Here is a 19,103-nt window from a genome sequence, read left to right on the forward strand (position 1 = left end):
ATAAAGTTTAAAAAAGTAGTCTATTTTGCTTTTTCTTCCAATATTAATCCAGTTGCTTTTAAGAAGACCATAATGTATTGTTAGACAATATTAGAGTACAGGTACTGTCATCTACTGAAGTCAGTGAAAGTCTCAACATCTATCTAAATTATTATCTCATGAAACTCAATCAGTGCAAACCTATCACACCTCAGGTAACATAATGTGTTAACAGCACTGCATACATGTAAGTCTTGCCTTGTGAAAGTGATGCAAAAAGAAAGCTGATGTTGAAAAAAAAAAGGCAACAGAAAGACTAAGGTTTAAGGGTAGGCCTTTTAACAGTTTGAGAGTCTATCTATGTAGTGGAAATAAAAAGTGGCAAAGTTTTTTTTTTTTTTTTTTTTGCTCTTGAACTCTGTGAAGCAGCAGGGTAGTGATACCTGCTGATAAAACTGTTTTTCTGTAGTAAACCGTTCTGTATCCTCAAATATTGCTGATACTTTGAACTCATATTTTCATTTGTAGATTTAAATGCAGCAGCCCAGCATTTTTTTTAACATTCTCTCTCTCTCTCTCTCTCTCTCTCTCTCTCTCTCTCTCTCTCTCTCTCTCTCTCTCTCTCTCTCACACACACACACACACACACCAACAACCCATAATCTTAACAAGAATGTGCATATGCAGAAAAGCTGTATTAAAAGTTATCAGTCATAGTGCAGTAAAAGAATTCTGAACAACATTTGGGTTTAAATACTGATATGCACATGGAGGTGTGAGCTGTTGCCTGGCAACAGCCTAAAGACTGTAAGCAAAGACAGATCAGGAGATGAAACTAGACTTCGTGGCATTTTCATTTAAAAGAAAAGGGAGAAACTGCTGTAAATTAGCTGTATGGTTATGTCTGCCCATTAAATATTTACATTTAAACATTTAAAATATTAATGATACAGACAGTTTTCTTATATTTTAGAAGTTTTACATTTTAACATTTTTAGAAGAATAACCCTGTGCACAACAGCATCCGGTAGAATTTAATACCTGCTTTGAAGTATGACTACACTGCAAATGGATTTTATTCAGCAATCACATGGTTCCAGCATTTGGCACTTCCATTCTCTTCAAACAATAAATCAGCACAAATAGGAAGGGCTGAAGAGAGAGGCTCTCTAGGCAGGACTTTTACACACTATTTTAAACAGTTGAATCACACTCCTGGAAGCAGGCAGCTATCATTGCTCTACACCAAAATGGCAGCAATGCTCCAATTGACAATGGACCATTTGAAAACAGAAACAGTTCTCAAAATCAACGAGACATTTTAAAGAAGCTCAGGTGCAATAAAGAAAACTTCATGATGCCAAACAGTGTCCAGCAAAGTCCAGGAACATCTCTCCTGAATAGTGAACGACTAAATCTCAACAGTCACCAGTGTGGCGCTCACTCACTATTGTGAAAAGGTGCGGAGTGCATTGATCTACACATAAGGGAGCAGGCGTTTAGAGGGTACTGGGTAATTAGCCACTTTAAACTGCAAAAGTGTAAAGAAAAAAAGGACGTTTAATACCTGAGAATGAAAGATGATTTATTTCCATCTTACCACAAAATATTTTATTATCAATGAATGTTTTTTTTGTAATTTAACAAATTGTTAGGGATTTTACTTAAGAGAATAATTATTAGTTATTATTAATTATTATAATAATTCTTAGTTATTTAGGTCTCATAATGTATAATATATCATATGCCTTCTGATTGATTTAAATTTGAATAAAATTATTATTATTTAATGATTACTATTACCGTAATAGCTGTATCTGTATAATCAATCATAAATGATATCAGAGTGGTAAACGTTTTTTTGGAAGGAAACAAAATTAAAGCAGGAGAGAATAAAATGGGGATATAAATTCAAAGAGGAACAAAATGTTGGTTGCATTTTACAAATAACTCTAATGAAGAGGTGGAAATTTTGCAAGAAACACAAAGATGAACAGAGGAGGAGTGGCATTAAGAGGCATTATGAGTCATCTTTCTGATTATTTGGAAGATTGGGGAAAACAAAAAACAAAAAAAACATTTGTTTTGAAAGAAAGAGGTGAAAGCTACCATTAAAAATCATTTTATTCAAACAATAAAACATCCAATCACTATTCATTATATTTACAATAGTAGCAATTTCAATAAAAGCACCCAGTTTTAGTACAATAGTTTAAAGATGTCAAAGATATAAGAGCGTTTTAAAATCAGATTTTTTTTCTGTTATTTAAGAAATAATTTCAGTGACCTTATGAGCAACCTGTTAACATTTCCAATGTTGTCAACATTTTTCACCAAAAAACCCATAGGACCTTTAAAATTTAAGATAAAAACACAAATCTTGTGTCAACAAAGCTTTTGGCCATGGGCATTGTTGGAGACATTGTAGGGATTTTTGCACTTATCTAATTGTGTTAAGAAAAAAGTAGGTAAATGGAGTGTTTAGAGTTTTATAAAGCAGTGTTTATCTAAAAAAATAAATAAATGAAGTTTACTTTTTATATTTGTTTTCCTCTTTCATTGCATTCCTTAGCTTAGAACACCTTTGCTCTATGCATATTTTGATTGACAGCTTCTTTGTTTCCCTTTTAACCTTAAAAACAACAGTAAAACAGTATGAAAAGAAAACACATAATGAGGTAGGATGATTTAAGGAATATAAGTCTGTCACATATTTTTATTTGTACTTCTCTAAGGACTTTTTTTCTCTTTTTCTTGGACTGAGAGAACTAATTAAAGTGTGAAAGGATAAGCAAGACTTACAGGTAAGCCAGATGGGCCCTGAGGACCTGGGAAACCAGGGGGTCCCTATGGACAGAAAGCAATGACAGCAACATTTTCAAACACCTGTGACAAGCTGAACTAAAGGATAAACACAGAACAAAACAAGCTTTAAACGTTAATTAAAGCAGGTATCTATTTATCCCTTAAACCGCTCAGCATTTAGCAACACAATACAGGGCCAGATTGTGCTCTGTGAATTAACATTTAAGGGGATATTAGTTTCGAGACAAGGATCTTTTTCTTCTCTTTGCCAGCAGGGGGCTCTATTACCACACAGGAAGCAGCAGGCAAATACTTCATTTGTATCAAGTCACTTCAAATCTGGGCTTTGAGACAAAAACCCAGAGGTGGTGTTCTAAAACGATGATAACAAAGAAATGAATCCTTTTTTTCCCCCTCTCACAAAAGTTCTGCCAAAAATAATACATGACTGCAAAGCACTCTAAACTTTTCAGTTTTAACTTTTTTCCTCCTGTCATAAATTTCACAGAATACTAAGTTAGTCAAACCGCGTAAGAATATTAATAAAAGCATCATCCGGCACATAAGATTTATGAGCGGAAATTCTCCAAGGAAAAGTTTCTGTTGAACAAAAGGCATACAAATAGTTCAGATCTCTCTGTTTTAAATGAACATTCACTGCAAATGAAGAAAGTCCTTACCATGATTCCTGGTGGTCCTGGTGGGCCTCTTCCCCCTGGTAAACCCTAATATGGAAGAAAATCAAATATTTCAATAAAACCTTAAAAAAAACCTGCCCAGAAGAGGACATGTGTACAAGTGGCATACTTACAGCGTCTCCTTTTATTCCAGGTGTTCCGGGCATCCCTGGCATTCCAGGTGCTCCAATGCAGGATCGATCACCCTGTAGGGAAATGAAATGACAGTGCACGGATTTCACACACAAAGAAGCACTGCCTTGCATAGTCTTCATCTCCTTTACACTTTTTTGACATTTTATCACATTGCAGGTCTGAACTATATTTTATGACAGATATTCACATAGATTATTCCATAATTTAGAGATGGAAAGATCTGGTCATTAGTTTACAGAAATATGAAAAGATTGTTGTGTATTTCTATTAAATCCTCCTATACTTTATATAACCAATAAAAACAGTGCAACCCTTTGCTTTCAGAACTTAACCTAAATCAGCAGAGTCAACAACTTTGTGTTGGTCTATCATTTAATCAGACTGAAATTCAAATAAGCTTCCAACTGTGTATAAAATTATGAAAATGTTTGAGAGAAATGCATACTTTTGGGATGCATTTTTTTCATACATGTGGTGAATATGAATCCTTTATATGGCAGAAATTTCAAACAAACCGTTGCCTCAGTCGCTTGTGTTCTCTGCAGTCTCTCCAAACACTATGGATAGACAAGAGAAGTTATTAGAGCACTGCCTTACAATCACACAGAGAGTAGATCACAACACGCCAAGCATGCTTGAACACAATACAAAATGATGGACTGTCATTTTGCATTTATCACAGTAGTGACTTTAGGACTGGAAACACTGCATATAATTCCGAGTATGGAGAACGATGCCATGAAGCTGAAAACATTGCTAAAAGAAAACCCCTCATACTAAGTCTCACCTTGTCACAGCTGTCCGAGACTGTTGTACCAGGCTTGCCCTGGTCTCCTTTTTCACCCTTGGCACCAGCCATGCCTGGAACCCCTGGCAACCCCTTTGAACAGCCCTCTACACAGTCCTCCTGTGTTGCACGCATAGAAATAAAGTTTACTTCTACATACACAAAGAGATGCTCATGGACAGCTAGAATTCTGTAGGAGTCCTTAATAAGTGAGAAAGCTATTATCACTTCTTTTATTTAAAAGTTGAAACACACGTACAGATTCATTACTATTTAGTTCTGATAGTTTGAATAGTTATAGCTGAAACTTCTAACTTTTGTGTTCTACATACAGTAGTTGTGAAGAAAACAGTCCAAAAGACAGTCAGGAGGGTAAACCATATCAGGTATTTGTTAAAGAAGCAAACACAGTTTTATTACCCCATAAAAATGGAATAGTGAATTAAAGTAGAGAACCTCATAGGAAAAAAAAGCACACATTTAAGAAATGGCAGTTCTAGACCAAAGTCCTATAGTTCATATTTCAAAATATTAATCAAACCAAAGAGCCATTTGCTGCATGGAAACCTCAGATAAAGCAGAATTGAATTCATATTGTGAATTCTCAATATGCTTAAAGCTAAACATGCAACGCTCAAATTTTTACATTATCCTCAATATAAAACTGCAAGAATTAAAAAGAAATATCAATTCTTATTGGTGTGCCGGTGCATATCCTTATTAATTAATCATGAATTTATCTTTTTTTGTGTCTTAAATACAGGGACCTTAATAGGGGGCCTGGACCAGTTCTACCAGGGCACTGGATCCTGCCCGCCCCCGTCTATAATTGTCCATGCATTTAAGGTGACATCTGTGTAGGGTTTAGAGGGATGTGAAATTAGGCCAGTTTAATAGTTGTGAGATAACTGTCTGAGGAACAGAGAAGGAAGTACCCTGTATGGGTCATAAACATCAAAGTTAGCACACATATATGTGTAAAAATATGACAGTGCATTTATGCAGTGTATTGTGAATCTAGAGGATACAGACTTGCAGATGTAAATTTATTAACCATTTGATTAAATACAATTTCTAGTTTAGAATTTTTTTGCTTTCATAGTCTGTATATGATAAAATATACAGTATAAGTGACTATCCTTTTGCAGGCCACGTTTATTTATTTATTTTTACTTACATCTTCAGTTCCTGCTGTGGAATCTTGAGGTAGATCCTGTGGTCCATAGAACTACATGTGGGAACATAATAGCAATTAAACTCAATTTTTCATTTCATAAAGCAGTATTAAAGAAAATAATTAGTTAACCATTACTGAAATAAACAAAAACAAAAGTATTCTTTCAAAGTTTTACTTATTTAATATGGCAGTAATATTGTTGTTTTGACAAATCAGTAATATAATTTAGATAGTAGGAAGTCTGCTTCTTTTTGCCAAGGCTTCAATATAACAGCCAAATAAAACAATTACCCACATTAAGTATACTAAAAAGGTAACACAGAAAGCATATTTCTCTTCATTCTCTACAAACGTTAATTAAAGGTGAACTGCATACACGTCTTTCTCTCTCATACACACTCTTTTATGAGTGATGTTTTGCTCTCCAGATTTAAAATTTACTGCAATTCCCCACATTTGCAATCTGATTGACAACCATCTGGTTTATCAAAATTACTCACATCCAACCTGCCAAAACAGCACACAGTTAAAATTAGCACATTGTGTTCATCAGAGGAAACAGGCCTCTCTGACAGCAGCCCTCCTGCCATGAATTAACAGAGACATTTAATTATTTTTCCCAATACCATCCGTACTCATTTATACAATAGCAAACCATCACGTCTTTATCTAAACTCTGTGTAATGTTTGCGACTTGCTTGAGGAATTGACTAATCTATGCATATTTGCCACAAATAATTTACGTCAGAAAACCTGAATAAAAGAAGCATTTTCCTAGCAAATTGATGAAGTCAACCTGTGATGACAAAGAAAACAGGAATGAAATATGATAACATTTTAGCTAAGAGATTTGTCCAGGACAGACTTGGTGCTTTCAATGTCATGTATGCTGCAACTGGGTAAAAAAGTTGTAATCACTCTGAGAACAATGGGTCTTTATGAGATCATAGGAACTTTTGTGACTGAAAGGTATAGTGGAGGATGTTCCTTTTCTGGCTGGATCATCAAAATAAGTGATTAACCAGGAGTTAAGGTGGACATTTTGAAGGCAGACTAACGGGTCTTTTAGGGTCAGAATTCCACAGTAGATGATAGACAGGTGTTCAAATACCTATTTATAATAGCTGTATCATACAAATAAATAGTTAAAAAAAACAGACAGTATGACATTAAATTTTTGGATTTATTTTTTTTTTAGATTATGTCTCTCACAGTGGACATGCAACTACAATGACAATTTTCTATGCACGAGAACTTGGAAAATAGCAGGGTGTTTAAATACTTATACTTATTCAAATACTTTCCCCACTGTACAGTAGTAGCCATTCAAAATTCCCCACTTTCCTTGATGGGCTCTTGGCTGGTCTCCTACAATTCTTTTTACACATCAATCTTTGTACTAAAATATTCTTTCTATCATTAGATCTAAAGAGAAGCATCATCTCCTGGTCAGACCCTGTAATTCAGTGAAAGGGTGGAGTCAGACATGCACGCCCAGGAGAAGGATGGAGTCATCCCAGTGGCTGGAAGTTGGAGGGGATTCGGTTGAGTTGCAGGGAAGACACTGCATGAAAAGTGGGATTTTCGTCAATATGCGGCACTGTAGATTGTTGTGGAACTTCAGGTTAGCGGCAGTTTACGGCAATTTGCAGGCTTCGCCAAAAACTCCCGTAAATTGTCAGAAATTGACGTGGACTTTCTTAGGCAGTGTTCCCCCCATGCCCCCCCCCATGGAATTCTAGGGGAGGCTTTAACATGTAAATGAAAATGCTGTGAGCTATACAAATGCAAATCAGGGTTGCAGGGGGAGTTTTACCCCAAGTGACATTTTTCTAAAAGGTAAGAAAATCTCTGATACAAAGAGATCAGGCTCAGTATAGCCTCTTACATTTTAGCTTGAATTGATTTATTTAATTAAAGTATAGAGACCAAAACAGATCTTTAGCTGACAGAGCAATACATTTAGAGCAGTAATTATTTTTTTTAAAATTGCATTTAAGAGAAAAAATAAAATGTTGTCTGTCAATATGCGCAATTCACAATTACTTAAGTGGAAAAGTTTCAAGAAATGAGTCTGAGATGATTCACTTTATAACATGGCGCATTATCCTGTTGGAAGTAGCCATCAGAAGATTGGTACACTGTGGTCATAAGTTCCGGCCAGGTCAAGATCCGCAATTGCAATAGCACCAAACAGGAAAAAGAACATCGACAAATTCCGGTTCGTCAAATTAAAATATAGCAGCAACAGATCGGTGACTAGAAATTATAGCACAATTCTTTTATATATATAAAAAAATAAACTAACACCGTTTATTTAAATGATTGGATCCAAATTATTGGTTATTCCCCAACAAGGAAGCAGATTTCTCATCTCCGTCAAAATATTTATTTTATACCGAGGGACTTAAACTTTAATCAAATCCATTCAAAAGAAACTTCTTATTACAGGAATGAAAAGAGATGCTGAGTTTGGGAGTAGAGAACAAGTTCATTCAAAAAAAGCAGTTTTGAATTATCCTTATCCCCGTTACAAAAATCTACAAAAATATATATATATATTTGGGCAGAAACTGAACATATGCTGGATGATGGTGGGATTTTTTAATATGTCATATTAAATTAAGCGCTCACAGGGTTCATACAGGAATGAGTGACTCTAATTTAATGCTATTTTAATGCTATTAGAAATGATTTTAATGCCATCAACAAGAACCATGTACACAAGTTATTAGTGTACATGAAATATGAAGGAGCTGTAAGCACAGTTCCATGACTCCTGTATATATGTAAACACACACACACACACACCCACACACACACACACATATATAAGTATATATATATATATATATCCTCTAGCTTTTTCTCCGCCTGGAGCTTCCTTTCCGAACATACGGCTTTATGATCAGTTCCACGCAAATTAATAGCGATATAATATTTCTGACTAAATTGTTTTTATAAGCATTTTTTATTAAAGAATTATAAATACTTCGATAAACATATTTAAATAATTTTAGTGCCAATTAAGGCCTTGATTAAAAAAAAAAAAATGAATGAATTGTAATTATTTTTAATGATCCGCGGAAACCCTGGTTCATCTCGCGCATGCTCTCTACGATCTCCAAGAAACTCAGAGCGGAGCGGTCTGGAGCCACAGCGGAGGATGTATGCTTTGCTTTGTGCAGGCGGTCTGGAGCAGAGTATGTGGGATTTCAGGGTAAAACTCCTCTTGGACGCGATGGCGACTCTGCAGTCGAACAAGACGAACTCAAAGAAGAGATGCTAGCGGTAAATATATGTTCGATTACTGCCTGCTAAGCTAAAAGCAGCCTAGCCTAAGCTACGGCTAATAGCAGCCTAGCCTAAAGCTACGGCTAATAACAGCCTAGCCTAAAGCTACGGCTAATAGTAGCCTTGCAAGAACAAGCTTTATTAAAGTGTATTTTTTGTGATTCACAGGAAGCAGTACGCCGTCTTCACAACTCGGAGACTAATTGCAGGCGCTATGAACCGGAGCAAGGGTAAGATTTAAAGAATATGCTTTCATTCTGCGGTAAAAGGAAATGGATACGGATAGATACCGATCATAGCTGTACATTTTGTTTTCACAGACTACTGTCGCCTCACAATGAGGCGGTTACCTCCTATTTGCTCGGAGCCATATCAGCAAGTTCAGATTTGCACAATGTTGATAAAGACAACATTGTGTGTAAGTGACTTGTTTTAATGTTTTCTCCTTCCTTGTTACTGTGACTTGCGTTTCATTTTTTATTCATACCACTCTCATTTAATTGTTTTCCAGCTGCCTGTAAGACGTATTTTGAGACGGTACGCAGGAGCTTCAGATATACGCAGCCTGCGTACATCATACACGCTGCGTGCGGAGGCTGCCAAGCAATCTGCTCGGAGTCGGGCCAGAAGAAAGAGGGTAAGACTTTATTTGGTGACTATTTTTCAGGTGCATTGATAGATGTGTTGTGTCCATACGCAGTGCGCTGATTCATTGTTTTTTTTCCAGCTGCTAAAAGCGAGGCAGAGTGTGCTAGCAGATGAGGAAGTGGAACTCTGGAAGTCCGCCACCGTCGACCTCATGTCCGACGAAGAAGATGGCGTCGTTGGCGGTGTCTCTGGATGGATTGTACGGTCGCCGCCATTTCGTAGGCCGGATCTCACTGAACTCTGTGTTAAGCTGCAGTCCCGGTTAGAAGCGATGCCGAAGTACAGGGCCACGCACAGTAGGCGTCTGCACATCGGACCTGCCTCGGAGGGAATGCTGCCAGTTACCTCCAACCCCGAGGAAGCAAACGAACCGTTCACGGACTTGCAATTTTTAGATACGCATGTGTTTGGATACGCGTTGTACACTATATTGCCAAAAGTATTTGCTCACCTGCCTTGACTCACATATGAGCTTAAGTGACATCCCGTTCCTAATCCATAGGGTTCAATATGACGTCGGTCCACCCTTTGCAGCTAGAACAGCTTCAACTCTTCTGGGAAGGCTGTCCACAAGGTTTAGGAGTGTGTTTATGGGAATTTTTGACCATTCTTCCAGAAGCGCATTTGTGAGGTCGCACACTGATGTTGGACGAGAAGGCCTGGCTCTCAGTCTCCGCTCTAATTCATCCCAAAGGTGTTCTATTGGGTTGAGGTCAGGACTCTGTGCAGGCCAGTCAAGTTCATCCACACCAGACTCTGTCATCCATGTCTTTATGGACCTTGCTTTGTGCACTGGTGCACAGTCATGTTGGAAGAGGAAGGGGCCAGCTCCAAACTGTTCCCACAAAGTTGGGAGCATGGAATTGTCCAAAATGTCTTGGTATGCTGAAGCATTCAGAGTTCCTTTCACTGGAACTAAGGGGCCAAGCCCAGCTCCTGAAAAACAACCCCACACCATAATCCCCCCTCCACCAAACTTTACACTTGGCACAATGCAGTCAGACAAGTACCGTTCTCCTGGCAACCGCCAAACCCAGACCCGTCCATCAGATTGCCAGATGGAGAAGCGCGATTCGTCACTCCAGAGAACGCGTCTCCACTGCTCTAGAGTCCAGTGGCGGCGTGCTTTACACCACCGCATCCGACGCTTTGCATTGCACTTGGTGATGTATGGCTTGGATGCAGCTGCTCGACCATGGAAACCCATTCCATGAAGCTCTCTGCGCACTGTTCTTGAGCTAATCTGAAGGCCACATGAAGTTTGGAGGTCTGTAGTGATTGACTCTGCAGAAAGTTGGCGACCTCTTCGCACTATGCGCGTCAGCATCCGCTGACCCCGCTCCGTCAGTTTACGTGGCCTACCACTTCGTGGCTGAGTTGCTGTCGTTCCCAAACACTTCCATTTTCTTATAATACAGCTGACAGTTGACTGTGGAATATTTAGGAGCGAGGAAATTTCACGACTGGATTTGTTGCACAGGTGGCATCCTATCACAGTTCCACGCTGGAATTCACTGAGCTCCTGAGAGCGACCCATTCTTTCACAAATGTTTGTAAAAACAGTCTGCATGCCTAGGTGCTTGAATTTATACACCTGTGGCCATGGAAGTGATTGGAACACCTGATTCCAATAATTTGGATGGGTGAGCAAATACTTTTGGCAATATAGTGTATATAGTTGTGTGTGTTTTAATAAAGCTCTTTCTTTGCATGAACAGCTTCCTGGCAAATGTTCATTTCCTGTATAAATTCATTCATGTCCTTGATGGTAGCCTAATAATTGTGTAGTAGTGTAGGATAACATAAATACACAGCATCAGTGATGGGACTAACGGCATTGAAAGTAACGGCGTTATTAACCTTATTAACATTACCTTGTTTTAGTAACGAGTAATCTAACTAATTACTTTGACTGTAACTATAACGCAGTTACCATTGCAGACACCCCGTTACTGCGCGTTACTCAGGTCGCACAATGAACCTTTTTTCATGATAGGACTCGTGCGCAGCTGCGTGAAGCTGACACCCCACCCACGTCAAAAAACTCTGCAAATAGACTGAATGGTTAGTGCAACGTTAGTGAAGATTTGTGCAGAAAAAAATATTGTTTGTGCTACTTTTGTTTAAGAGATATTAAAGATTATTTTAGGTCATCCAGAGGTGCGCGCCTTGTCATGAGAGAGGGGAGGATGAGAATAGCTGATGTATAGTGAGATTCCGTCTGTCAGTTGGGTAGGCGGGTGTCTCCGCTGGTGGGTGTTAACGTACAGCACACACAGAGAGATGGAGAGTCAGGAGGACTCCAGGAGCAAAACAGCATTTTCCTGATAGAAATACCGGCGTTACGTCGAGCTGCGTTTCCCCATCACATACGGTTTCCCCTGCATCTCCACACAGCGCAGGCGGCACAATTCACCGCACACGCGACAGGAAACGCGCATGCTCGCTAAAGGCGCGCAACAGTCGCCCTGTGCTCGCGCCACAGGAGAACTATGGAGAGCGTGAACGATCAAATGATAGCCTGTATGGAGAAAGGGAGAAATCTGGATGGATGGATGGATGGATGGATGGATGGATGGATGGATGGATGGATGGATGGATGGATGGATGGATGGATGGATGGATGGATGGATGGATGGATGGATACTCTGCCTTCTCAACCTACTGTATTTTTTATTTTAAACATTATTTGATGGCCTTTGTGGCAGGGATGGAGATCCATATTTTATGTCACACACAGAGTATAGATCTAGATAGATAGATAGATAGATAGATAGATAGATGTTGCAGTACACAGGATTTCAGAATTAGACATCCGCAGTTATTAATTTCATATACTCACCAGATCTGAATGCCCTGTTAAAAAACTTCACATCGCGTTCCCCCCTGATGTCATTTACGTTGAGTTGCAATAAATGCTAAACTCTCTGCAGGTTCTTGTCTTTGTCGTCCGCTCTATTCAGCTGGCTTTGAAACACACGGCGAGAAGGTGGGGGCCGGGTGGTGAGGGTTACGGGGGTGAGAAACGCAAAAGTAACGCAATAGTTACTTTTACTAGTAACTAGTTACTTTTATTGTGGAGTAACTCGGTTAGTAACTCAGTTACTTTGGGAGAAGTAAGTAGTAACTATAACTAATTACTTTTTCAAAGTAACGTGCCCAACACTGCACAGCATATGAATGAATAAATATATGAATGAATAAATATATATTCATAAATATATATATATATATATATATATATATATATATATATATATATATATATATATATATATATATATATGCCAACCAATCACGAGCGACTTTACTTGTTTAAAAAGAAGTGGTACCGTCCAATAATCAGTAAGAAAATTAAAGCCTGGCGTGGCCACGTGTGGTTTTGCTGCCAATCACGAGCGATTTAGTGGTTTCAGCCAATACTGAGTAGGTTATTCAAGCCAGACCTGGCCAGCCGCGCGGGTTTGCTGCATTCATATGCTAATTAGGGCCATTAGTACAGCTGATCGCTCTCCACATACGTCAGAGTCCGTTTCCGACAATTTGTGGCACGACAAACGTGGACAAGCGCGGGTTGCAAATTGTCGGAAACTGACGAAAATCAGGGAGATCTGTGGGAGTTTAGGGGGATGAAAATCTCCCTTTTCATGCAGTGAGAGGGCTGCCATTTGGCTGGCGTTTGACTGAGAAAGGCAATTCTGAATGGCTGCTACTGTATGTGTTGAGGGTTGTAAGAGAAAAAGTGTCTACAAAGTGTATTAGAAGAATAGAAAGCTCTCAGAAGAGAGAAACAAGACCAGAGTGTTTTTGGGAAATTCTTTCAAGTGATCATGTACACTGAAAGCACAGGTAGGGCTTCCCACTGAAGCGTGAGTTGCAAAGTTTCTACTGGAAAGGTAAAGTTTGAGATGCTATTTGGAGAAATCAATTTCACGTAACTGCTAGGAAAACAAGGAAAAATGGGCTCATGCATGCTCTCGCACATGTTTAATAGGGTAACCCTCTCGGGAGCAGGTACAGGGCTGTGTATCTGCATTTTTTTAAGTCTAGAGAGTGGTTCTTTTAAAAAAAAAATCCTCCCCTCTACCTTTAAGGGAGAACTCTAATTTTGAACAATGTTGAAAAATCACTTATATTAAAGGTTTGAAGAAATGTAACCTAATGGTGTTCTATCAAAAATTGGATGACAGTTTGGAACCTATAAAAACTCTCCGGTAACTACTTCATTTAACAATTAGGATCATCAGGGCTGATTCCACATAACCTGGAAATAAACTGTTAACCATTTTTTTATTCCCCTTAGTACTACAGAGTGCTCCATACAAAAATAAAATAAATAGTCACAGAAACATTCTGTTATCACACGTTGTCATTTTTATATTCCTAACAAACAGAATGTCCAGTTGTGGACCATATAAATTTGCATTAAATCAACCAAATCCATCTTAGACATTTTAAGAGATTATTTTGTTCTGCTTTTTATTGAAATATCTTCAATAAAAAGTAAGTGGAAGCCAGATTCTGTTAATTCAGTCATGAAGCCATGGCCCGCAATACCCCCCATCCCCAGGAGCCATGGTAGAAGCAATTTCATATACTGAGGAAGTACAGTATAGCCTTTCCAGTTGAAGGTATGTACAAACATAAATACATGATAGATACATTCTAAAATGGACTTGAAGATGTCAGTTCTGCTATTAATGGGCATTGTGCACTCAAAACATACATCTCAACTATCTCTACAAAAAAGAAAAAACTGTTTCTTCACACACCCAAGATCAGAAAAATAGAGACCCTTTCCCCTGAGAGTCTGTCAATAGAACCTGGGCTGTTATTAGTCATTACAACTCCATTTGACTTTGTTCAAACTGAACCCATTAGCCCGGACAACTATTTCATACCACACACTGTTGACCATTACTCTTGCTAGAATAAGGCCTTGTGCATTAGTAGACTCCTTCAAAGGAAGGACCTTTGTAATTATACGCCCTTCTTTTTGTTAAACTCTGTAAATGGATAACTTTCAGATATCTTGGATGTGTGTGCTCTTTAGATGTAAAATTAGTTTGTTAGCTTCCTCAGTGCAGAGCTGCTCTGTGAAAATAAAAATAATAATCTTGCTTAGGGTATAAAAGGAGGTAATGGGAGTGGTGTTTGAAAGAAAAATTTCAATAAGGGCATTAGCATATGTAATCAAGTGTATACTAAGTTCTTAAGTTAGATAGAGCACGACACACATATGTTATTTCCTTGAACGTTTGCATGCCTGTTTTATGTGTGGCTGCAAATTACTATTATTGTGGACAAAGTGTATTTTAATGTGTAATTTTAATTACTGAAAATGTTAATATCTAGTGAATTTAAATATATGTCACTTTTCGTTATCTTTACTATTGTACTAGGTTCCCTTTTCTCTCCTGAAGGGAAACTCTCCCCTTGTCCTCAAGATGAAGACTGGGGATCACTATAAAATGATTCTCATACTTTGAAATCCTCCAATTTACACCACATTTTATAATGTTAAGTAAATGTTAACTATGCCTAATTACATTCACCTTTACAGTAGTAATTTCAGCTAGATTCCATGATGATGGTCTTTTTTTTCTACCTTGCATCATTTAATCTAAGAGCAAGAATTCAAAGGCATTTTATCATATTGTTTCCCAGCCATTTCTCAGATGAAAACTTGAAGTAAAAGAAATAGAAAGAAAAGTAGTAAAATGTGGAATACGGTAAGGAATAACTTTTAGTTGTTTTTGTATTAATAAGTTAATGCATTGATACTTGAAAATCCATTAACATGAGTAAACAATGTTATCAACAGCATTTAATTTTGATAGTTACTTTAAAAACCACAATGACAGTTTTATTTTTAATGAAACTAAAGAAATACTCTCCTCATTTCTTAATGCCATACATACACCCTTAGATATTTTGCTTTCAGTGATGCAATGAATATGCAATGAACTGCGTACTTTAATAATTTTTCAATTGGAAATAAAAACTGACGAAAAAGCCTTAATGATATTTTGCAAACTTGAAACATGATCACATTCCCCAGATTGACTACAGCATTAGAAAATAATTAAAACTTTATCCATATTTCTATGTAAGCTGTACCAAACAAATGGTATAACTATTGTCTAACATTACAATTACAGGGTTAGTTACACACCATGTAAAAAAAAAATTATCAGTAGCAGATGTAAATCTGACAAGACGTGTTCTCCAGCAGAATGCACTACCTGTATACTGCCTGGATATAGCAATCAATGGGGTGGAACTATAGATGAGGGAGCCTGTCTGTGTCCTTTATACTCTTTCCTTATGTACATTAGGAGTTGCCACAGTGACTCACAGATTTGGCAAAGTTTTTATTCCAGGTAAACTTCCTGATACAACCAGGAAATGGTTCAAACTGGCGACAATCTGGTCGCATGACAAACCACTGCAATCTCCTCTACTATCTCCCTAATAAAACGTGGGGACATATAAAATCTCATGATCAGAATCTAGCAATAATGGTCAATATGTGTGAAGTTTTCCACCCAAGGAATGCAAAAGGAGCAGGAAACCAGTGTAGGAAAGAACAGGATTATGTTTTAGATCAATTTGTAACAATGAGGGGCACAACTACAAACTTTTAAGGGGAATGGAGAAATATTACATCCCCACAAAACAATTATTAATGTTTATGGTTACAAATCATATTTATTCATTGACCTAATAAAATACATGACTTTTTTAAAAGACTTTCTGGACACATTAATTCTCTGTTCCTCTCTCTGTTAATCTGCACCTCTCTGTTCTACATTCTCCTCTGTGGTGATTGACTTACTGTCTGCTTGACATATTTTCCCAAAAGGACACAGTGAACAGGTGGTCAGGAGAAATTTGAACCATTCTGGCTGTTATCTCGGTTATTCTGACCTCACTAGTTTATTTATTCCTACATGATGCCATCACTGGTCTCCTCTAGAGCAGATGCCATCAACAATCTCATATCTGTCTCCCTCACCCAATGCCTGCAGTCTCCTCTGTTAGGTCACACTGTTAATCAATAGTTATTAATAGGGATAAAAGTGCAGTTCTTGCAAATGCACCATTTTCTTTATAAATAATAAAGAAAATAAATAAATCAGTACTTGAGCTGTTCATAAACTTTCAGCTAATTTTATACCAGCCCTTCCCCTGTGGATTCTGATGCTTTCTTTTCTTCCTTTCTTTCTTTCCATCCTCACAGCTGATGACATTTAATAGAGAGTCAGAGTTTTTGAAAAACTGAGCTGCCAAACAGATAAAAGGTAAAAGAATATATTTAAAATGTTATCCTTATTGGTTATCAGTTGCTTTGCTTACACGACGCTGCATCCGATCACCATTATCGTACAATAACTGTACTGTAGTGTTATAGCTGAGTGTAGGCAATTAAAGCCTGTTAGCTCAGTAATATCCATTTTTATTTTCTTATTAACCATAAATATATAGTTATATTTATATCATTTTTAGAATCTTATTAAACAATTCTTATTCTTGTTAAACAAAAATAACCACACACACCTAATTTTCATTTTATGATCTTTTTCTAATACTCATCACTACTGGAGACCTGAGACAATGCAACAGTTTTCATATTTGACTGTTAGTCAAAGATGGGTTGAATCAGACAAACCACATTTTTAAACATTAATCTCACATTTGTATTGATTATTGAAAAATTTAGAGAGTTCCTCTTTCACAATTTGCATCTTAATTTAAAATCAGATTTTGCAACTCGCAAATGCTCCTGGACCTTTAAACCATGAAGGTTTGAGTTCAATCAGAAAAACTCACAATACTAAAACAAAGGAAAAGCTTGAATAGAAAATACTCTCAGCTTGAAATAATATGTTTCTAACTAATTGGGGAAAATCTGATGCTTTTCCTCTTGAAAGAAGGTCCCCAGTCTCCACTGGCAACGTAACAGTAATATGTCAATTTACCACTGGTAGCCTTAGGTAATATTTGCAACGCCCCTTTTGACTGACATGTGTTACTTAATATATCTAATCAACTTTAAATGTTAGAAGAAATAAAAAAATATATATAAGTTTTAAGATGTCTTTACACCTTTACCTCTTCGTATTTAAAGTTTTGATTTGTATTGAAGGCCTGTTTTGCTAATAGCCCTTACATTTCTAAAAGAAGGATATACTGGATGGTTTGCAGGTGAAGGAGCAGATACATATTTAGTGATTTGCTTCTGTTATTGATGACATCAGATGCAAAAAACAGCTGTATCAAGCAGAAATGGCTGAATAGACATGATTGTCTGACAACCGCTTTGGTACTCCTTCTAGCTCAGCGCCCCTATGCACCACATATGCTGCATAACCAATTTTTGCTCCACTGGTAACAATACTGCTAGTCTTTAAGCTTCCTCAGAGCCTTCAAAGGTGCTGCAGATGGCACTACACCAAACCCTCCCCTCTGCAGCTATGAGTGTGTGTTTCAATGTTAAGCAGGTTCTAGAAAATGCTTTTTTAAATTAACAGCAATGCAACTGTTATTTAAAAGAGAAGGGTTTTGTCAGAAGAATATTAAGAGAAATTGAAAGCAGAGAGAGTTGCTGAATTATCCACAGAAGCATTAGAAACGCTTCAAGCGAAAAGAGAAACTTTCTAGTGTAAATAACTGTAAATATCTCCTGAATCAATAAGCCTGCTTATCAATGGCCCATCTAAGGTCTTCTGCCTAAAATCTGTTTTACATAACAAAGGACCAAGAAGTCATACAGTAGCAGCTTTAAGTTCTAATATCTGCTCCACTAACCTTTTAATATTAGTTAAGTTTCCAGTCCATCTTTTGTTCCATTCCATTTCCTCAAGCTTTTCATGTTGTTATCTTTTATGTTTTATATACATATATATATATATATATATATATATATATATATATATATATATATATATATGTGATTTTTATCTTTGATTTTATTTGCACTGTATAGCACTTTGAGATTTTTGTTAATGAAAAGTGCGGTACAAATTGGATTTATTATTATTATTATTATTAACTAAGAACATTAAATTTGTTTTATCCTTTAGCTATTAGCTATTCTGCTTTAAGTCTTTTCTATTTTGGTGAAGTCTTATGATTATGTGGCCGGAGGTGTTTTGTTGTCTTTGATGTGATAATACAGGTTGCTGTGGCAGATAAGGAATGGTCATCTAGGCAGGATGAATTCTGCCACTGCCAACACTGTTCAGTCCCAACCTGTGTTTAAGGAAAATCGCTATATATATAGTTTTTTTATTAAATAACATAACTATACCCAATGAACATGCTCTTATAACTAGAGGAGAGCATTTAAAACTTACAAAAGTCATCATGGAAGACTTGGGTGACTTTAATTTCAGAAAAAAAAACTTGACCAACTGATGCGTTTTCACAAACTGTTACATAAGGCCCAACACATCAACTCTATAGAGCCACCTCTCATCCTTTTTCACTAACATTACTTACTCTCTTCCCAGGCAAACCCGGATTTCCTGGTATCCCGTCGTTTCCAGGGATACCCTGAAAGAAGGAACTGATGTTG

General features: G+C 37.3%; 1 protein-coding gene across 8 annotated transcripts in view; it reads right to left on the reverse strand.

Moving 5' to 3' along the window:
• col16a1 (collagen, type XVI, alpha 1) overlaps positions 1-19,103 on the reverse strand; it is a 105,686-nt gene that overhangs the window by 12,743 nt on the left and 73,840 nt on the right. For 5 of the 8 annotated variants that reach the window (XM_038271929.1, XM_038271928.1, XM_038271931.1 and 2 more), the window contains 7 exons: positions 19,028-19,081; positions 5,582-5,632; positions 4,405-4,524; positions 4,133-4,174; positions 3,596-3,667; positions 3,465-3,509; positions 2,782-2,826 (listed from right to left, as the gene is read on the reverse strand). In XM_038271929.1, the coding sequence (XP_038127857.1) occupies positions 2,782-2,826; positions 3,465-3,509; positions 3,596-3,667; positions 4,133-4,174; positions 4,405-4,524; positions 5,582-5,632; positions 19,028-19,081 (429 nt within the window). The remainder of the gene's footprint in view (positions 1-2,781; positions 2,827-3,464; positions 3,510-3,595; positions 3,668-4,132; positions 4,175-4,404; positions 4,525-5,581; positions 5,633-19,027; positions 19,082-19,103) is intronic. The other 3 variants (XM_038271935.1, XM_038271934.1, XM_038271933.1) reach the window with 1 other exon arrangement.

Source organism: Cyprinodon tularosa, unplaced genomic scaffold (assembly GCF_016077235.1).
Source record: "Cyprinodon tularosa strain WSP-4 unplaced genomic scaffold, ASM1607723v1 ctg810, whole genome shotgun sequence".
Lineage (NCBI taxonomy): Eukaryota > Metazoa > Chordata > Actinopteri > Cyprinodontiformes > Cyprinodontidae > Cyprinodon > Cyprinodon tularosa.